The following is a 21,569-nucleotide window of genomic DNA, read 5'->3' as shown; positions in this document are numbered from 1 at the left end:
TTCATCAGAATTTCTTTTTTACTCTTCTTTACACTTCACTGTTACACAAACACGCCTGCACTTGTTATATTTGTCATTTGCATTCTAATGTGAGCAGAAGGACCATTCATATCCTTGCATCATAACTGAGTCATTAGTTGCCGTTGGCAACAATCTCCTGTCATCAAAGCTGCCAGAATAAATAGAATGTTACTTCGCCAGATTCTGACTCCCGGCGCATTATTCATAGAAAAGGTGTTTTTTCTGAGGAATTCAACTGAAAGAGCCAACAAGTGACTGCAACCCAAACAAATATTCTACAGTTCATCTCTCAACAATTCCGGTTAGGAGAAAATGTGTTGGTGTATTGGTCATTATTTTCTGACCAGATAATTTTTGATCTCTCTTTCAGTTTTCCCCATTATTTTAAGTTTTTACACGTTTCTGGTAAACTTCTTCATATTCTTCTTTTCCTTTCTGCTTTGCCCTTCAGGGGTCGCCACAGCGAATCAGTCTTCTGCATCCTGCCCTCTAACACCAGCTACCTTCATGTCTTCATGCATCCACAAACCTCCTCTTTGGTCTTCCTCTAGACCTCTTCCCTGACAGCTCTGGACTCAGCATTCTTCCACCAATTAGAAATTCCCTCTGAGTTATGGGTGGGAGTGTTGGCATGGAGCAATCCCGCCTCCGCTTCCTGTCACCAATCTATTTACACTCTTTTCTGCTAGTTTACAGCCCTACAGACCCCCAACCTAACATTAGGAGTAATATCGAGCTATCCAGTCGTACAGTTTTGAGTCAGATACCAGTTTAGACAAGGAAAAAGTAGATAGTAGATCTACAAGTGGATGTATCAGAACGGGGAGTTTTTGGCCTGCCCCTCTTTTTTAAAAAGCATCAAACCATCCATCATCACCAATCCATTTAGAAAAAAATGTAATAATCCAACAGTTGCTTGTTTGGGAAAAGCATTAAGCTAACTTTTTCTTAAAACATGTTTTACTCTTAAAAAGCCAAGTTGCTATGGGTTGTTCTAAAACAGAAAACGTAAAATAAAACTGCACACTTTACAAACTGCTGGGTCTTACCTTTATTTATTTATCACTCAAAACCAACTTCCTTCTACAACATCATTAGCAGATGACTTGTGGGCTCAGAGTTGCCTAAAGTCTTAAAATACATTTACTCATCGCCCCAGCTGGAAAACAGTCTCTGAAGTGTAGCCTGGCCACTCGTGTACATTGCTAATGGCCTGCCTCGTGTGTAATAATACACGTTTATTGGATCTTTTTAATTATTTAGAGCTAAATTAGGATCCTGGGTGGGTCGGACCATAACCAGGGCAAAACTCCAGAACCAGCAGCAGCTTGTTTAATATTAATGGAAACAAAGTCTGTCACTTATCTGAAACCACTACATTCGTTTCCCTTTTTTTCTTGGATAACCCATTTTTGCGATCATGTTGGAGGCAGCAAATTCATCCCAGCCAGATGTTTGAGGCAAAAATAGAAGCTGATGTTGACATATGGTGTATTGGATGAAATGGTAAGCAGGATTCTACTCTGTTGTAAGGAGATTAGAATGTTTTGGTTTTGTGAAGCTGGGGATGTTTTGTTTAGAATTATCTTTTTGGTAGGAAATAAAAAAAAAAAAGAAGATTTTTTATAGCCCTATTTCCAGCAGTCTACTGACAAACAGACACCTATTCCACTGGCTTGGTCTACTTCATGGAAAATGGCTTTTGATGTAAAAAAAAAAAAAGTGGCAAAAGGGTAATGCTTTGGAAATGCTGGATGTCATAGACAATATGCTGAGGACCTGCAGAGATTCACTTTAAAGTGACCAAACAGCAATTCCTTCCTTAAACCAGCTGTAACAGCCCCAGGCTGGGATGTGGAAGCTGAACTCCCTGTGGTTTGTGCAAATATCAAATTCTTTTCTTCCCACTGCTGACCTCAGCACAGCTTTGGGCTCACAGCGAGAACCCTCATTCACTTCCCACTTTCTGAGCTTTTAGCTGGAGATGTCTAGATACAGAAAATCCTGGAAAAGGTAATGGGGGGGGAGTGCCTTACCATCCATATGAAAGTGCTTTTCCACTAAAGTTCGGAACAGAATTTGGCACCTACAGCTACAGTATGGCACATTTAAACAGTACTTGAAGTCAGTTTTCTGCTAAAACAAGCCCATGTCAAATAATAATTCAGTATGCACTTAAATTCCTAACCTGCCCTGTGAGCCGTCGGATTTCCTTCCAGTTTGGTCATCTACCAGAGTTTATTTGGCGAGCTGTTCATTGGGCTGCAGTCTTCTGGACAGAGATCTCAGATGGTATTCTTGAAATCTCCTGGAATCGTTCTCCCAGTTTGGGGATCACAGCCCCAAGGGTTCCAATCACCATGACGAGCACCATTACCTTCACCGTTCACATTTTCCAGCTCTTCTCTCACTCCTTGGCATTTCTCGTTATTCCATGTTCTTTCTCACCAATGCTGCTATCACTTGGGATTGCTACATCTAACACCACATGTTGGTCTGTTACCACTGAAGAGTTACCAGTAAAGGGTCGTAGATAGGACTGCTTTTTAAATTGTGTCTTGCAGTTCCCTTGAAGCTCATGCAGCCACCTTAAGGCACGTCATCAAAATAGAACACATGATTGTTCTATGTGTGGTAAGTGACACATGAAGTATCCATATGAGTAAGACACAAGCACATGTGGCATACAGCTGATGCTGTCCTTTGGTCCCCTTATGCCACCTTCTAGTCAATCGTGAGGCACGCGCACTGGCTCCTTATTGACTGCGCGCAAATGCTACATGCCCTGGGTGTGAAAGTGCTACATAAGTGCCTGTAGGACCACCGTTAGATGCCCACATAAACTACGCTTTCATTGCCTAATTTCCTAATTTTTTAACAGTCAGGCTCCGTGAAAGAAGCACATATTTATCACGTGAAAAGCACTAATTGACTCCTTGCACAGTGTGCAAAATTTGGTAGGGTTGAAAAAAGAAAAAAAGTCATACGTCTGCGTCTGACCAACTTTCATCTTATATACCAGATGTATAAGTGTTTGCTAAAACCTGTCACCTGCAGTGTACGTGTAGAAAAAATAGTATGGTATTTTTGCTCTACAGGCTCACCAAGTGGTCTACAATGTTGATATTTCATGTGGGACATCTGCGTGCCCCGTACAGGTTTGCACATTTTTTACCCGCAGACAGCCCGAATCTGCCCGTAAGGGCAGTAATGACTAAGGCCTTGATGTCTTTATACTCAACTACCTTCTATATCTTCTTGAAGACTGTCAGAAGGTACTTTGCCCAATTAAACAAAAACATGATGGATGTTTAAACAATAAAATTGTAAAATATATTTAAAGTGTATATAATTTCTTCATATTTTTTAAGCACCTGCTCTTGTTTGTTTTGTTGTCTAGATGCCAAGGCCTGCCCCAGCGGAGAGTTCATGTGCGCCAACCGCAAATGTTTGGCCGCCATCTACGTGTGTAACGGTGACGATGACTGCGGAGATGGCAGCGACGAGCTCAAGTGTGGCTCCCCACTGACCTGCGGGCCCAACCATCTCCGCTGCAACACCTCCGAGTGCGTGCCTCTCATGTGGAGCTGCGATGGAGACCCTGACTGCTCCGACGGTTCGGACGAAGGGCCGGATCGCTGCGGTGGCGACGGGGCCCCATATCTGCACCGCAGAGCCAACTGCACCGCAGGCGAGTTCCGCTGTGCCAATGGGGAGTGTATTCGGCTGACCTGGAAGTGTGATGGAGATCCCGACTGCAAAGACAAGTCGGATGAGTCCGACTGTCGTAAGTTTTTCTTTGCGTATTTTTACAAAAGCTCCTTTAAATGTTCTTTGAGGTTTTTATATTATAGGTTCTCTTTCATTCAAGACGGTCTTTGGTTAAGAAAATTCTTTACCGTTTCAAAATCTTGGTGGAAAACTGTTAATCGCACCAAAAAAATGTGTCTAACTTCAAGTCAAATTTACATATTTTACTATAGCTAAGACACAGTGACGGTTAATAATTTATTATTCAAAATTACTTTACTTAAGCTTGAAAAGAAGCCACCAATTTTTGTTTTTGTTATTTTTGTTGATTGATAAATGAATGCATTTTTTGTGACAAATTACCATTAACTAGTATTTTTAACCAACTGTCCATATGGTTGTAAAAACTTTTTTCCTTTTGAAATTGTTCATAAAAATGCATGCAAATAACTGTGCATGCAGTAGAGAAATATTATAAAAGCAGAAACATTCATTTAAGTTATACGTTAAGCTTAATGGGGACCATGGGGAGCCGGGCATTCAGTTGCTCTACTCCCCGGCTTTGGAATTCACTCCCCCCTGACCTCCGCAACACTGACACACTCCCACATTTCAAATCAAAGCTAAAAACTCATCTTTTCCAAATGGCCTATTCACTTAACATGGGACTTTTCATGTTTTTATATATTTTTTATTTAATTGTGTATTTATTTAAATTGTTGTTGTTGTTTTAACTGTTTATTGTATTTTATACTGTATACATGCTGTGCGGTGACCTTGAGTGCCCAGAAAGGCGCCTTATGAAAAAAATGTATTATTATTATTATTATTATTATTAAAAAAGAGAGCAAGAAAAAAAAGACCCTCTATTATTGATTTGCTCTTTAACAATACTGTATGTTTGCAGTTTAAGGGAAATATTTATGAAGGAAAATATTTAGAAAAATATATAATTTTCTTGTAAAGGTAAAGAACCAGATAGTGAGTTATAAGAGTTGTTTTACATCACATGATTTTGACCGACTGCACTTAAGTTTTCTTAAGTAAAGCTTTCAAAATCTGTGTGTTATTTATTAATATAAACAAAAGCATTTCCAGTTTTTCTCTTTAAAATAAAATAAGTATTCCAGTGCTTATTGCCATCCTAATCTGAGGTAGGGATTTTGCTTATTACCACCCTGTGTGGTTGTTTATATGTATGGAAATGATTGTTGTGTGAGAAAAGCTGTGAGAAAATGCAGCTTTGCGATGAGAAAGGTTTTCCTGCAGTTTGAAAAACCCTGCAGCTTTTGTCTCACTTACGCAGAGTGTGAAGCCCAGACAGTCTCACTATTCATTATTAAGATGTGCGGTGCACAATTCATCTGCTGTGGTGTGGGCTGCTGGACAGGCTGGTTTCACAAGAAAGTGCTTTAATAAGCCGGCTCGGTGTCTCTTTCGTTTTTTTTTCGCTTGAAACTACTGAGGACAAGAATTATTTGCCACAAGAAAAACTTTCCTTTGGATATGACATTAAAAAAAGAAAAAATGTTTCCATAAATGAGCATTTTGTGTGCATGAAATTTGTATTTTGATTAGTAGTGCGAATTTGGGCCTACAAATTAGTACTTTTTTAGCATTTTGTTTGAACAAGTTAGCATTTTGCTAATTTGTGGCCCCAAAATAGCAATTTGTGTACACAGACTAGTAATGTGCGCACAAAATGTTGATTTTAGGGAACATTGTACTATTTTTTTTATTGTCATGTCTCAGATGTCATTTATCTGTTTCATCAAAAATTACTCCTATTCTCACCAACGCCATGTATCTGTATTTCATCCCATATTTCCAACTCTCTATAGTTGCCTCTAAACTAAAGCACCGTCTAGGATGGATCACACATGCATGTGTTTACAGTCCTGTCCAGGCAAACTGTGCAGCCTCCATTGTGTTCCCTCTGTGCTGCTCATCTCGTGATAACACTACATCACACCCCCCTGTCACGTATATTGGTTTTCAGTGAGGTTTAGAGGGGAGTTATATGAGCATCCTGTGCACCGGTGAAGAAAAGCCTGCCTGTAGTTGGGATGTTAATAACTTTTCACGTGACTTTATGTAGCTTCACTCTTTGGGAGACGATATTGGAAGTCATTCCTCACACACCCTTAGGTTGACTATTTCTTTCCCTAGCTGATCTTAGCATAGAGAGGGGATTAAAGCAGCTGAAGGATGTGAGAGCTCTGTGCTTTTCACTTCATGACTGCAACGAATTTCTGTTTTGGGGGAGTTTGGCACAAAAGTTATACTTTGAGTTCTATTGGAGTGCAGCAGCTCAGGAACACATGAAATATGAACACATCTGTTTGTTTTGCAGCTCTCCTGACGTGTCGTCCCGATGAGTTTCAGTGCGGTGATGGTTCCTGCATCCACGGCACCAAGCAGTGTAACAAAGTCCATGACTGTCCCGACCACAGCGACGAGTCTGGCTGTGTCAATGGTGAGCCGTCTTTTCTTTGTTTTTCTCAGTTTCCTCACCGCAGTCGCATGTTACACTCATGTTCCAATCATTTTGAACAATGTGTTAAACAAATGTCCCATCACAAAACGTATACCGTTGTCGTAAGTGTTGTAAAAACCCTTTAAAAACTGTGTTCTTGGTTTAAGGTTAAAGAGCGCGACAGCTTTCAGAAAACTCAATCACAAAGTTACAAAAATGTCTCTGTTTCTTCACATCAATTTTACTCTCTTGTTCGTGTGTCACTATAGTTTGAACATGTTCTAAAATAGGAATACAGTGTTACCTTGTTCATCACAGAGGTTACGTTCCGTATGTAACCAGCGATAGGTGAAATCCGCAAAGTGGGATTACAGATGTTTTAAGGCAATAAAGCCCCTCCTTCCACACTTATTACGCTCATATGTAAACTCTCAAAGGGCAAACCATCATAGAAAAAAATCAATTCAGTATTAGAGAATGAAAACAAATATCTGCCCATGATCAAAGATTTGGCAAGCTGCACGTATCTGTACCAGAGACATGGCATGGAGGAGATTGATTGAGATTGACTGACAGGGTCTCCAGCCAATCAGGAAGCAGAACACAGTGCTGTTCAAACAAAAAAAACATGCAAAATTACACTGAAAAATATAATTGAAACTAGAGAAAGATGAATCACAATATAGTGAGGGAGCACTGTAATGAATCTTCTTTCAAGCTGTTTCTGATGTCTCCTTTTCAATTTAGGAAATTGATTTCTGTTCAGAAAAACGTTTTCAGAAAATATGTATTTTTTCCCCATTACTGTTTGTCACTGGGATATGTTCAAAAGTGTTGGAAAATATAATCTGTGGTTTGGTGTTTCAAACAACAACCAGTCCTTTCAGATGAGAGCTTTTTTTTTATATTTAAAACAACATTTTTATATTTTCAAAAATCTTGTTAAAGACCGATTTTGTGACAACTATGCTGGAACTTTAAAAAAATAACTAAAATAAATAAAGAAACATATTGTGTGTGTGATTATTTTAGGCATTCAAGGGTTCATACTAAAATATTTAGACTTAGGACTTAAATTAATGTCATGCAAGATACAAGTGAATAACTGGAAGGAAAATGTAATAACTTACTGATTAGACTGAAATATGATTTAAACAAAGAGCATGCAGACACAGCAAAACAAAGAATAAAATAATGCTGAATTTGAGACATGACATGAAAAAGAAAATTAAGGAGAACACAGATGATTTGACAAGGAGAAACCTAAATCATGGACTTAAAGATGCATAAGGACAATTTGAACAACAAAAATGTAAAAAAATAAAATAAAAAAGTTAAACTAAAAGTAAAGATTCTTACAACCGCTGATTGGTTGCTCAAAGATTTTTATCTCACAATACTGACCTTTTTTTCAAAACACAGAGATTTCGTCCGGTTCTCAAAATTTTTATTTGATAAATGAATACTGTTAATAACGAGAAATGTAAATTGTCAAAAGTTCATTTTCCTATGTCACATACTAACTATAATAACCATTTCTCTTAAATAGGATGTAAACTACTAACTTTTAAAGCTTACTAATGAAAATACAAATCAGGGAAGGATGTGGTCTGCTTTAATGTCTGTTTTATGAGAAATACCAAATCTTAATGATCCAGGGTGAAAAGAATTGCAAGGAAAACTGTGCTTTGATCCGGCTCAGTGTAATTCATAAGCCATTTCATATGTTCTCCCCTTTTTTTATGGTTGTGATGCATAATTCAATGCTTAGAAATATAAAAATGAGACTTTCTATTATAGTTTTAGAATTCTGAAGATTTCTTTTGTACTCTACAGCCACCAAGTGTGAAGGGCCCCTGAAGTTTCAGTGTAAGAACGGAGAGTGCATCGAAAGCTCCCGGGTGTGCGACTCTGTCAAGGACTGCAAAGACCGGTCGGATGAGCCCAAAAAAGAGTGCGGTAAGAAAACGTTCTAAGTGCCAAACTGCCTATCATGCATTCCAGTTCGGAAACTCCAAAAGAAATAAATGGCAAATTTTGTTGTAGCATTACAGGTCCTTATATGGGAGATGTGAAATAATGACTATCTAAAAAAAACACTTTTAGACCGTATAATTGTGTCATTTTGATGTCATTATTTTCTGAAAAATCCAACAAAACTTGCTGCTTTGTTTGGACCCATAAGTTCAATTCAGTTTAATTCATGTTATCAACGATTTTTTTAAAGTTACGCTTAAATGTTTTTCTAGGAGATTGTTGTACCCATTTTGCTTCATTGTTCAAGCGACCTCACAGAAGTGTATTGTTTATGTGTTAACAAATAAAAGAAGATTAAAAAACAAAAATCGGGGACGGTCTGAATCGGTTTATTACATCTGTTTACTTTTTAAACGTGTTACAACAGATCAGAATCAGAATCAGAATTCGTTTATTGTCATATGCACAGCTTACACCGACATACGAAAACCTGAACAAGATCAGACATACAACAGATACACATATACAGTTCAGAGTTGACTGAGGCTGCAGCAATAAATGGGCTGCCTTACTAGGATGGGTGTAGATGGGTTACCAATGGGGAGGGTCTGGGTCATTGGTGACAGAAAAAAAGTCGTATCTCAACACTGTTGTTACAATGTGTAGATACAAGAAAAAAAGTACACCGTCTAAACACAAAAAGCACATATTATCACGACAACGCAGTACACAAGGATCACTGGGAAGGTTGGATAGGTGAGCCCCCCCCCCCCCCCCGTGTTCCACTCCGGTCGCAGCTGCTCCTCACGGGCGCTCGCGTCTCCAGGAGTGAGAGATCAGGACTCTATTGGCAGAAAGTCAAAATCAAATCAGATCTGGGGCAAAATAAACCGATAGGGACATCCCTAGTCTTTAATGATAAGTTGAAAATCTGAGAATGGCTCGGTTTCTTTATCACTGTCAAAACATAACCCATATGTCACATCTATTAGCATTTTTGCTGCATCAAACGGTTAATTTAATGTCAAAGGTGGTGCAAAGGAGGCTTTGAGCTATATTGGGGCGGTACTTTGAATGCATCATCAGACAGACATAAAGGAAGTATTTTTCTGCACTGTTTGAAGAAAAAAACTTCCTTTATGTTCTTTTGCATTATGGAGGGCTAATTGGTTTCTTAGTTGCAAGGATTTCATTGCTGTTACCAACTTGAAAAAAGTCATTTGGTTGTGAGGAGCTGCAGGATGATTTAATTCTGAGCATTCAAGCTGAATTTTTTCTGCTGCATTCACAGAAAGGATTAATAAATAAATATCCTCTTAATGTTCCTGAGTTTTAAACAGTGCTCCAGCAGAAATAGAGTTTCATGAAATTACATTTTTTCAGTGCAGGCTGCGTTTTACTCTGGAAAAAGACAGATTTTTTGCGAAAAAGTAAAAGGATTCCACACCTCTCATTTTTTCTTTCTTCTCTCCTTTGAATCTCATTCTCAGCTCATTGCTGTCTCCTTTGTTTTGCTTTGCTCCTTCACACGATGCCCCACGCAGAGAAGAAACACTGGAAACGCTCTGCTCCCAGCTGCACGCAGACACACTCTCACACTCAGAGTGATTGCGTTAAATGCATCACTCTTTCATTAGAGGCACTAAAGACGAAAAATTTCCCCCGACACTCAAGCAAATGTTTTCCTGTCTCATTAGAACCAGTAAATATTACCATAGCACTGAACCATTACTCAACGCACAATTAATTTCGTTAACGCTGCACCACATTCTCTGAGAGACATGTAAATAGGCTATGCTTGTGAGATGCCATGGCGACAGAAAGCCTCCGATTGAGGATGGGCAGGCGGGAAGCGGAGACGTGATGTTTTTGCACCCCTGGGAAATGGGAAGTGGCCTCTAAATCACGTTCGTCCTTGGATTGACTCTAGAAAAATCTCTTTGTCTTCACTAGTCTCTTCTTTGTTTAGACCCTATGCCCTTCTGAATGTAACAAAAATGAGTGACATCTCATATTCAGCTTCTTCTCTGCTTTCTCTCCTGTCTGCAGGCCATTTGAGCGGGTGGTGTGAAAGCGGGGTGGTGGGTGCCGCTATGAGTGGTGGATTGCTGTCACTCATCAAGGCTGAATTATAGACAGGAATTTCATAGCGTGGGGTTGCAATGCTTGGCAGAAGTTTCTGGTTTAGTTCACCGCAGGGGGTTTTCTGTGAAGTTGAAGTTCTTGCAGTGGTGATTATTTTGTGAGAAATGTTTTTTTTTTCTGTGGGATAAAACCATGCATGTAAGGCAGACGAATTCCAAGCAGAGTGTAAATCCTAATCTACTGAGGACTGTAATGAAGACCCTCACCACTCATGAACTACTGTGATCACCGTTCTAAAAATGAACGCCTGTCATAACTCCCACTCCAAACACCCGTCCAATTGCCTTGGCTTTTTTAAATCAAACATATCAGCCACCAAATCAAAATCAAAATCAAAACTGCCCTAAACTACGAGTTCTTTTAGAGCCGCTGTTGTTAATGAGTCTTATTCTTTAGCTTTTTTATCACTTTTGATTTTGTTTTTAAAGAGATATTGATTTATTGTAAAATTAAAGTCTCCCATGTGAATCCAGTTGTGCTTTTAATATTTTTAACAACCCACTCCGATCATCTTTTGACCTTTTTTAAAAGCATTCCCAGTGGTCTTTTATTTATGATTATGCTCTATGTCCTCCATCATGAAAAAAATGCCACTGGAACATGGTAAAAATACCAAAAACACAATTTTCATCTGTGTGGGTCTTTATTAATCAGCTGATGTTGGAGACTCTACCCCTCCCACAATTATTTCTGGATTTCTGGTTTAAATTTTTTTTTTCCTTTTTTTAACATTTACCATTTTACCATTTCCTTATTTATTAACAAAAAAATTCTTACTTGAATGGATAAAGCTTACAAGCTCCAGTTTAAGATTTTTGACTGTTTTCAATCTGGATTAAGTTACACCATATCTATTATGTGTGGTTCTTTTAGGGGTGAACTTATCTCCACCATTAAAAACCTTTTTTACAGTTTGTTTTCAGAATCAAGTAATAAAAACAACAATGTCTCTTTATGCTATTAATAATAATAGACTAATATAGCAAAATTTAAGCTAAAGGGTTTTTAAGTATTACATTTACAATTGTCAAAACACTAAAGCAACATCTAAAAACAGAATTTTGTTCTCCACTTTAGGATGCTTTTTCCTTTAAGATATTATAGTTGGCTTAATTTGATTAGATAGGAAATGTTAAAGAATGAAATTAATTTATCTGGTCTGGTTTGTATTCACACTGCACTTTTAAGATTGGACCAAAGCTCCTATAAATGTCATAGATTTCCAAAAGCTCCTCGTTTTGAGGTACTGTAAATATATTCTTTTCCTGACTGTCACAAATTAATACCCCACCTCCTCAGTTAGTTACACCATATTGTCCAACTGGAAATTTTCCAACTTTTTAAAATAGTTTTTAGATTTGCTGTGTGGAGTTTTACTCTTTTTGTGGTTTTTCATTACTGTGTTTGCGCTGTGCTTATTAGTTTACTTACTCTAGTCGATTTTTCCAAACCAATCACTTTGAACCTCACCAGGATTTGGTTTCCTTAAAACCAATGCTGGTTTTTTGGTGTGAAATCACATCAATATTCATCATCAAAGGGTTCAAACCCTCTGCATCTGCTAAAGAAAATCTTCAACCAACAAACAACTTATTTTACCGTATTTTCTGGACTATAAGTCGCTCCGAAGTATAAGTTGCACCAGCCCAAAAATGCATTATGAATTAGAAAAAACACCGATAAGTCGCACTGGACTATAAGTCGCATTTTGACGGGAAATTTATTTGACAAAATCTGAGACCAAGATATAATAACTTGCACAAACTCATATGACACAATCATAGCAGACTGTTTATCTCATAATTTCACAGTAATTCTTTCTCATACTTATTTATTTATGCCTTTCATGAAGCATCATTGGCCAATTAATACTCTGTTTTTATCCTATATTTGTAGAAACAGTTGTCATTTTTATTGCATTTCTGAATCTATGAAATCATTGGAAAATAGAATATTATGTTTTCAGCCTTCAAGATCTTACTGTATAAAAGTTTGCTGATTCTCTGAGTCACTTAACATACTCTTAACACTTAACATACCTCATACATCAAATTGACCCAGGAACATCATCTCTGTTCCTCACAAATGAACATAACAGGAGGGTTAACAATGTATTTATTTCAATTTATTTATATACGGTAACTGTGAGAAATTTGACTGATACTCATCAAAGAAAGTGTCAAAATACTGTTTGCTCTTAAAACGTGCGGCATTTCCTTAGTGCCCTACCCGCCAATTTTAACTGCACCCCCCTTAGTACATACACCCCTCCCCCCCTCAATATATACATCCCAACATAAACACACACACATGCACACACACACTCTCTCAAACACACATACACGCACACACATTTTGCAAGGAAGGTGGGACCTAGGACCATCTGTCCCCTGCCTCTTCCCTGGTGGGGGGTACGGGCCCCTTTGCAACGGCGGCCGTGTCCCCGGGGTGCCGGCTTCCTGGGCCCGGCGGTGCTCTCTCCGCACGGTGGGGGGGTTCACATTACATCTGAGCCGGGGGTGTTCGTGTCCCTGGGGGGTGGGTTCTGGTCCTTGCTCCTGAGTGCTGGGCCCCGCCAAATTTCCAACTGTGGCCGAGCCTGGTCGGGCCATATTTACAACACCCCTTGTGGGCCCTCTTTTTCCCCGGGGTTCCCCCCTCCTGGGCGGGGGCGGCGGGCCCCTGCCTCGCTCCTCCCTGGACCAACCGTGGGCCGGGCGGATGGCTGCCTGGAGTGCGGAGCGGGTCTCCCTTGGGGGGTCCTGGCTCGTACCTGGGGTTGGGGCGGGGGGATGCCCGGAACTCCTGGGTGGTGGTGGGGTGCTCGTCTGGGGCTGTGGGCGTCCTTCTCCGGTGGGGCCCTGCGTTGGGTTCTCCCGGCGCGGCGGGGGGGCTGCTCTCCTGGTTGGGCTGGGGCGGCGCTCTCTTTCCCTACGTGCCTCCCTGCTCTCTGGCTCTGGGGGCCTTGCGGCGGCCCTGCTGGCCCTGGCCTGGGTGGCGGGCTTGGTCGCCCGGGCGGCGGTTGTTCCCTGCCGGTTCCCGTGTGGCGTTGGGGGGATTCCGGCTGCCGCTGCTGGTGCGGTGGGGGTCTTGGGGTGGGGATGGCTGGGCACTCTCCCTCCTTCTTTTCACGTTCCACCATCCATTTTAGAAGAACATAAACACTCACCTGAGCACAGGTGTTAGCTCAACAGACTGAATGACTGAAATATTTCACACTAGTTGGTTTTAAGGCATAAGTATGCGTGTGAACACTATCTGTTTTGTGTACATGTCGACAGGTGGACATTTTTGCAACTAACAGGTGTGTTTATAACATTTGAGTGTGTGTGTGGACAGGCTCCGCCCTTTTTCTTTTTTTTTACATTTAAACCTTACCATAATGATTAACAACCAGTAAACTTGTTGCTTTATGCTGCTTCATGGTCTTATCCCCCTTCCCCTCCTATTATCACCCCCTACCCCCCCTCTCTCTAACGTCCCTCTCTCTTCTTCCCCTCTTTCCTTTTCCATCCGGTCCAACACCAAAGATTTTCAGACATGTTTGAAATTAATAAAGTTTGGCCTCAATTACAAAAGGGGTTTATTCAGACATACCTTTGGTTTGTCTGAAGATTAATAACCCCTCTTGTTAAAGTAAAATATGTCCAACCCAAGAGGCCCTCAGCTCTCATCTGACTGCCCAGCTGTTGGACAGGACAAGTTAAAAAAAGAAAAAAAAAGAAAACGTGCGGCATTTCTTTGGCTTTTACAATCAGTAAAAACTCTTTTTTCTCACCTTTGTTTTGCTGTGAAAATCCTAAACTAATGTGCTCTGGCTCCACAACATTGACTGTCAAACAGATGCAAGACTTTGCTTTGGAAGTGTTGCACAGTAGCTCACACACTGCCTGACTGAAACTCGCCTTTCAGTGATGGATAAATTCAAACTCACAGTTTGCTGGCAAATGTGTTGTTCTGAATTGGGTAGCATGTTGTTAAATAAGCACCTGCCAATACTTTCAAGTTCTCTGCGGTGTGATTCCTTTTTTTTCTATCATGCTTTTTCAGTTGCCGCTGTTCATTGCTTTAGGTGTTCTCAAAGCAAGCCTGCTGTTAAATGATATGTTGTGTTTTAATCTTTGCTACTGAGTTGCCTCTTTTTCCAAACAATGTTGTATAGAAAACAGCTTTAAAAGGCAAAAAAAACCAACAGTGTTTAGAATTGTATTATTTTAGAAGAAAAAGAAAATATAGCCACTACTTTATTGGTTAGACACTTCCTCATCATATATTTGGGCAAATCAAAATGAATATCTTTATTTGCCACCTCTGTACCAGGAAGATCCTGTTTTTATTCACTTCCTGTCATTTTTAGGATCTCTCTGCAACTATTCCAGCTTCCTAATTTAGCTGTCGCCTATCACTGCTCTGACAGATCTTTATTCTTGTAGCCACATTTCACTGCATTAATTCTCTCCACACAAATATTTGATGGGTGTTGCAGGTGGGCTTTATCCTTCCGAAGCTAACTTCATGTGGCTCTGCATCTTCTTGACTCCCTTTATTTTGAGAGTGATTCAGAAAGGGTGGAAAAGATCTCAGATCACACAAATGGATTTTTTCTAGTTGTGTGAGAAGTCAGAAAGTAGAAAGTAGAGAGCAAAAAATATTTAGTGATGGTTTGTCTTTTGCAGGGCTGAATGAGTGCATGATCAATAATGGCGGGTGCTCCCACATCTGCATGGACCTACCGATCGGTTTTGAGTGCCAGTGCCCCACCGGCTACCACCTGCTGGACAAGAAGACGTGTGGAGGTGTGCCTGCATACATTCCCTATCTTCCTAATTAACTAGCATTTAAAAACATTTGTGAGTTTTTGTTGTTGTTGTTTTTTTATTTTATTCTGGGCATCACATAACTCTTAAGCTGTCTCTTTCCACCCTGCCCTTCACTCCCACAGGGAAATAAAAGTCTTCACCCCTACATGCACACAGTATTTTTTCACACAATTTCCCTTCATTTTAACACTTTTTCTTCACACCAGATGAAAAAACAGAACGGGAAGAGGTCGGCAAAGGTTGAGGAGAACACACTTCTTTAAACACCTTCCTAAAAGCTGAAGTGACGGTCCTCTTGCAACATTAAATGTCAGAAGCCAACATTCATAAGAGTCAAATTACTGTCAATCGTATGAAAATAACTTTTTTCTAGCATTTTATATTTCATATATATTATTATATTTATTATCTTGTTTTATTTTTTTCATTGTATATTTTGTTTCCATTTGAACAATTGTTGTCATAAAGGATTTTTCCTCTCCTCTTTCTTACTTTCATGTCTCCTCTGCAGACATTGATGAGTGTGAGAACCCTGATGCCTGCAGCCAGATCTGCATTAACTACAAGGGGGACTTTAAGTGTGAATGCTACGAAGGGTACGAGATGGACCCCGTAACAAAAACCTGCAAAGCAGAAGGTGAGTGATCATAGTAGCCCTGCTAATGTACAGAACTGCCATAGAGAAAGGCTTGTTTGATTAGCTTAAAAAAATATGCCATATGCAGCATAGGAGGGTTATGCTGATTTCTTCTGAACATTCTGCCATTCAAAAACCTTATCAGCAATAATAAGAAGCGTCGGAAGAGGCCATAAAGTGCTCACCGTTTTCTAAATTTTATGACTCGTTCTATAAGCTGCCAGAGTTTACAAAAAATGGGTCTCTACAGTCTGCCTTTTTTAAGGGGGGTATAACTGTTTGAATATATCTGAATATATCTGGAAACATGTCAACAGGAAACACATTTCTTTTTAAATATCGCCTTATTCAAACGATGCTTTGTGTGCATCATAATGTAAATATAACCAATTATTGGAAACTACATATAAATGTACAGTGATTTAAAATTTGGACCGTACAATAAAAAAAACATTTAAATATAAATAGCATATAAAGGAAGCTCTTTTTTTTACATCTGAAGACAGAAAAGTTACCTTTTTTAAAGTGAGAATAATTTTACCAAGAACATTCTAGTTTATTTATTTACTTTAACTTGTCCTGTCCAGCAGCTGAGCAAACAGATCAGAGCTGAAGTCCTTTTGTGTTGGGTAGGCCTGCACAATATACCGCAAATTTATCGTTATCGCAATATCAAGCAGTGCAATATCCATATCGCAAAAGTCAGCAAAAATCGCAATAAATAGTTACCTTAAATGTGCTAAAACAATCCTATGGCAGCTTGAAGCATTTAACGAATCAAATAAATCCATTTATGCATTTGACCAATTGGGTGGACCCTTTCCGATGTTGACCAATCAGATGAGCCCTTTTATGTTAGATGTTTGCCTCCTACATCAACGAGGGTCATTTGGAGTATCATTTTTTTAAACTGTTGCAATGAGATGGTAATGATGTTTTTGGTTGTTTTGCTATTTGTTTATATACCGCAAATTATATCGTTATCGCAATATTGATCACTAATATCGCACATCGCAAATTTTGCTCATATCGTGCAGCCCTAGTGTTGGGCAGATTTTACTGTGACAATAGTGGGGTAAAAGCTCTTCAGACACACGAGGTGTGTATTCAGATAAACCCCTTTTGTATTTGAGGCTAAACTTTATATTAATTATATTTGTATGCATTTGTTGTTGGACAGGAAATTCTAGTTTAGTTTTGGATGACATAAATAAATCACTAAAAGCTTGGACATGGGCAAAAGAAAAAGGAAAAATCAAACATCTTGTAAATATTTAGGTCATATGCTAAAAAAAAAATAGACGAGGAATTTGGCAATCACTTTCGGAGTATCAAGGGACTTGTAATATATTCATATATATATATATATATATATATATATATATATATATATATATATATATATATATATATATATATATATATATATATATATATATAAAGTATTAAGATTAAAAAGAATTCTGTGCACAGGGGGTAGAACTTCAAATAAGGGTTGTAAACATGTGATCCAAGATATAGAAATTATCATTTTTTCCATTTTGACACTCATAAATGCTGATCTTATATTAAATTATTAAATTTCTTTTATGGACCAGTAACACTTTGCTTTCACTAAATCTGAACAAAAAAATGTGTTGCACTGTTGATAACAAAGGCTTGCATTCCTATCATTACTTTCACTGTGAACTAAATTACTCTTTGTTCATGCAGCCTAATCAAGCCCTCTTTCGCTTCTTATTTCAAATATTTTGTAATCTTTTTTTTGCAGCTGCTTGTATTTAAAAAGCTACTAACAACACAAAATGGACAACAGAAAATGGCTTATCTATTCCCTCAAACTAAATCAGTCTTCTGTCTCATATCCACCGATCATTTTAAGTAATTTTCTGAAGGACAAATGGACGTGTTTAGCCACGTAGCTCACTTATCATTAGGTAAAGCTCCTCTTCATGGTACCTGTCTGTGTCAAGGAGACTAATTACATCAGTTTGATCGAGCTCTTATTAGGCCTGGTAACAGAAATAATCATTTAAAAACAAGGAAAGCAGCTGAGAAGTCGTGTTGATGTTCATTTGCTTTCAACTATGACTGAAAGCTGTAATCAAGAGGATTACACATGCAGACTAATTTTAAAAGTTTACACTTCATTTCCTCTTTAAATTTGAATCATGTAGGCAGTAAACAGTGAGTCAATGAATTGTGTTGATTTTTTTTTTCCTTTTTCCCTGTGGCTGTCAAACGCTCCAACTTAATTTCCCTCAATTAAACTGTGCTCATATCAAAGCTGAGCCTTGACGTGTTTGTGCACACCATATGTGTGTGTTTAGCCCGCTGCTGTGCCTCTGTCAGCCCTGATGTATTTTTCTGTGCGTTGAATCTCTGCAAGCTTGCTATCAGTTTATACGAGCCAAAAAAAGGAGCGGCGTGTCAGAGACGGAGTGGCAGCGACAGATGCACCTCTGCTGTTTGCTGGAGCAATTTCCCTTCCAGACCATTTGTCGGAGTAATGAACAGGTTCTGGGAAGATTTGGTTTTGATGTTGCGTTCAGAGTTTTTAAACGGGCAGTGACAGAAAAAAACAACAGAGAATATGCAGAAGTTTGATGCTGCAACAAGGTTATCATACAAAACGCTAAATGGAAAACTGGCAAAAGTAAACCAGTAGTTGACGACAGACTTATGCCTCTGGAGAAAGTCGAGTCTTGCTGCTGAGCTCATGGCATACCATAATGGTAAATGGCGTATACTTATATAGCACTTTGTTACCTTCTTAGAAAGCCAAAAGCGGTTTACAGTGACTGTCCCATTCACAGACACATTTACAAACTCTGCTGCACCAGGAGCAATGTGGGGTAGAGTGTCTTGCCCAAGGGCACTTTGACACATGGGTGGGCAAGATGGAAACCGAACCTCCAATCTTCCAATTAGAGGTTGACTGCTTTACCTCTGCACCATGGCCGCCCGGTTTACACTATAGTGATTTGTAATCGCTCGGGTCACATTGCTCACCGAATTATTGGAAGGGAATCGCCCCAGACGCTGTGAAACGTAACACAAGCGGATGACATCATCTGCATCACCCACAGTACAATTGCTTGCAAATCACATTATTTGACTGGAGTAACCTTGATCCAGGAAAGTGTCTTTTTAATAGTGGAGATGATGAAAACTTAAATTAAGATGCTAAAGTTGTTCCGCAGGAGTGACGGGCATACGGTGTGTCCCAGTATAGGTAATACGTGCTCCTACCCTGTAAAGAAGATTATCAAACCTGTCAACTGACATACGAAAGTACCTGATGTGCACTTGGTCAACTTGTAAAGTATGTAAAATACACATATGTATTACCTGCATCTGTTCAGTAGAAAAACATATAACTTCCTTCTCTGCCTCATGATGTACCGGTGCATTTGCCGACACATCAAATGTATGAGAAACATGTCGTCCATGTTGAAACCAACAGTGCCAAACCACTGAAACGCTGGAGACAATCAGCCTTGAAAAGTATAAACGCCACTCAGCATTTTGAGATTTCAGTAGGGACGGCATACGATTGATGTGAGGTCTGATCGTTGTGAAAAATGAACCAGGCATAAAGGACTTAAGTTAAGGGGAACTACTCTAAACTCACAGATGACGGACTTGTTTGTAACACTCATACATAATGCCTGACATTTAAGCATCCACTTAGATAAATGGATATACTGTTATCTCATGGGGCCATCTGCAAGTTAAACAACTTCCTGACGTGTATAAAATACAGTAGATCAGGTCTTTTAAATGTGGAGGGTTTGTTTTCGTCTGTATCTATTTTTTTTACAGAAATAAATCCACAAGGAATCGAACAATTGTCTTTCATTGACATTTTGAGACGTGCATAAAATATAGTAGCTGAAGTCTAAACTTTAACCTATCCTAACCTACATTGTTGGTTCTGTTTTTGAAAGTTTCTATACTAACGCGGTCAAATTTGCAACATTGAAGTTTATTTAAAAAGTCTCGATTGAACTGTGTACAACTCTTCGGTCTAAATTGGTTCAAATCCTTTTAACTTATTTTAGGTATAGACTTTTAGGTATAGATTATTCCACAATTTCACATTATTGACCTGCATTTAAACTTATTATTATTGTGACCAACTAATCACACGTCCCATACATACATTTTAAGACTGCAATAAATATTTTGATACTTTTTCTTACTGAAGAATGAAACTAATTCCTTTTTATTTGAAAGTGTCTTTCAAAACCTTCGAGGATGATAAACAGAGTAAAATATGAAAAAGCAATTGCAAGAAAATATAAAAAGTAAACGAGAATGGGAAAGAGCAGATGAAATTGTGGTGAAGGCTAACCTAAAGAACTTGGACTGTGGATCAATGCCAATGTCTTTTGCACTATATACTGCTTAAGCGTACAGCTTGACGCTCCAGAGCAACGACCTGAAAAACACTTAGCAAGTACCAACCTGCTAATGGTTGATTGTTTTAGGCAATTTTCCTGCTGGAATTTATAAAGTAGTTTAAAATCTGACCATCAAGGCCTTAAAGTTACCATTACCTACCTGGCACCATAATGTTTATGAGACTTCAACATGCACATTTCGTTGTTTATATTTTATTTAATAATCAATGAACATTTTCTTTCTTATTATATATGTACATGAATATTTTTACATTGAATTCTTCATTCTGCATAGTATTTTCACCATAAATGATTTTTAAAACCACTGAAAGGTGTATGAAATACAAATATTTTGAATTGTTTTATCTATAAAGTGGGTAAAAGGGTTCATATGTTGTTCATCTGAAAACATTATAAACAACTGAACATTCAGAAACACATGCCAGAAAAGAGTGTCAGCTTGTCCTCCTCACTGTAGAAAATCACAATTTTTGTCCAATTATGAGATCATCAGGGAAGATTTAAATAATTAGACACAGCTGTGCATAGCTTTCAATGCTAATTAGCATACGTTAGCATGTGAGCAAACCCATATTAGTGTCTGGCTCAAAGCACAGCCTCAAAGCTGCCTGCATGGCTGTGGAAATTATAAATAGAGCTGGCAGAGGTGGTGTGTTTTTTGTTGATAAAATCAGGAAGAAAAGGAAAATATAATTACTCTGTATTCCAGATGGATGCAGGGACCTCAATTTTTCCAGATGTGCAGTAGAGGGAAAGCATGCATGCTCTGGACACAATTCTGTAGGTTCAACTGCAATTTTGCTTTGTTTTTTAAAATGCAATGCTGTTTTGCTTAAGTAGCTTTGAAACAGCCTCTAAATAAGTGCAGCAGAATGCAAAACACTTCTTATCTGCATTTGCAAGGAGAAGGCATTAACCAGCATGCAATGTAATGATGCATGCAGATACAGTGATCAATACACCAACCAGTCACCCATTCTAATGAAGGCATATCATTCAAGCAGGATCTTTGCAGAAGTTGATATTGACGTGATAATTACAAGAAGACAAGTTTTGATCTGTAGAGCATTTTAAAATCTTATTTTTCTGTAGAGCATGAATTCTAAGTTGACTAGTTCTAGTTTTTTTTTTTTTTTACATTTTTTATGTCCAGACATTCTTTCTTAAGAAATTGATCTCATTGGAAAAAGGTTAAATTACTTTGAAACACTGCCCTTGCTGCCTCAGTTTAATTATACTAATGGCACAGTGTGCATGTGAGCAGTTTTTTAATAAAAGATACCATCTCGAGTCCTTTCCTTTGCCCTCTACCAAAC

At 38.7% G+C, this 21,569-nt stretch overlaps 1 protein-coding gene across 2 annotated transcripts in view; it reads left to right on the top strand.

Annotated features, from left to right (window-relative positions):
* LOC101174135 (low-density lipoprotein receptor-related protein 8) overlaps positions 1-21,569 on the top strand; it is a 134,717-nt gene that overhangs the window by 93,503 nt on the left and 19,645 nt on the right. For both annotated transcript variants that reach the window (XM_023964993.1, XM_023964992.1), the window contains exons 5-9: positions 3,422-3,808; positions 6,125-6,247; positions 8,084-8,206; positions 15,046-15,165; positions 15,701-15,826. In XM_023964993.1, the coding sequence (XP_023820761.1) occupies positions 3,422-3,808; positions 6,125-6,247; positions 8,084-8,206; positions 15,046-15,165; positions 15,701-15,826 (879 nt within the window). The remainder of the gene's footprint in view (positions 1-3,421; positions 3,809-6,124; positions 6,248-8,083; positions 8,207-15,045; positions 15,166-15,700; positions 15,827-21,569) is intronic.

Source organism: Oryzias latipes, chromosome 17, assembly GCF_002234675.1.
Source record: "Oryzias latipes chromosome 17, ASM223467v1".
In the NCBI taxonomy this organism is placed as follows: Eukaryota; Metazoa; Chordata; class Actinopteri; order Beloniformes; family Adrianichthyidae; genus Oryzias; species Oryzias latipes.
The sequence above is the reverse complement of the archived record's forward strand: the minus strand, read 5'-3'. Positions and strand labels throughout refer to the sequence as shown.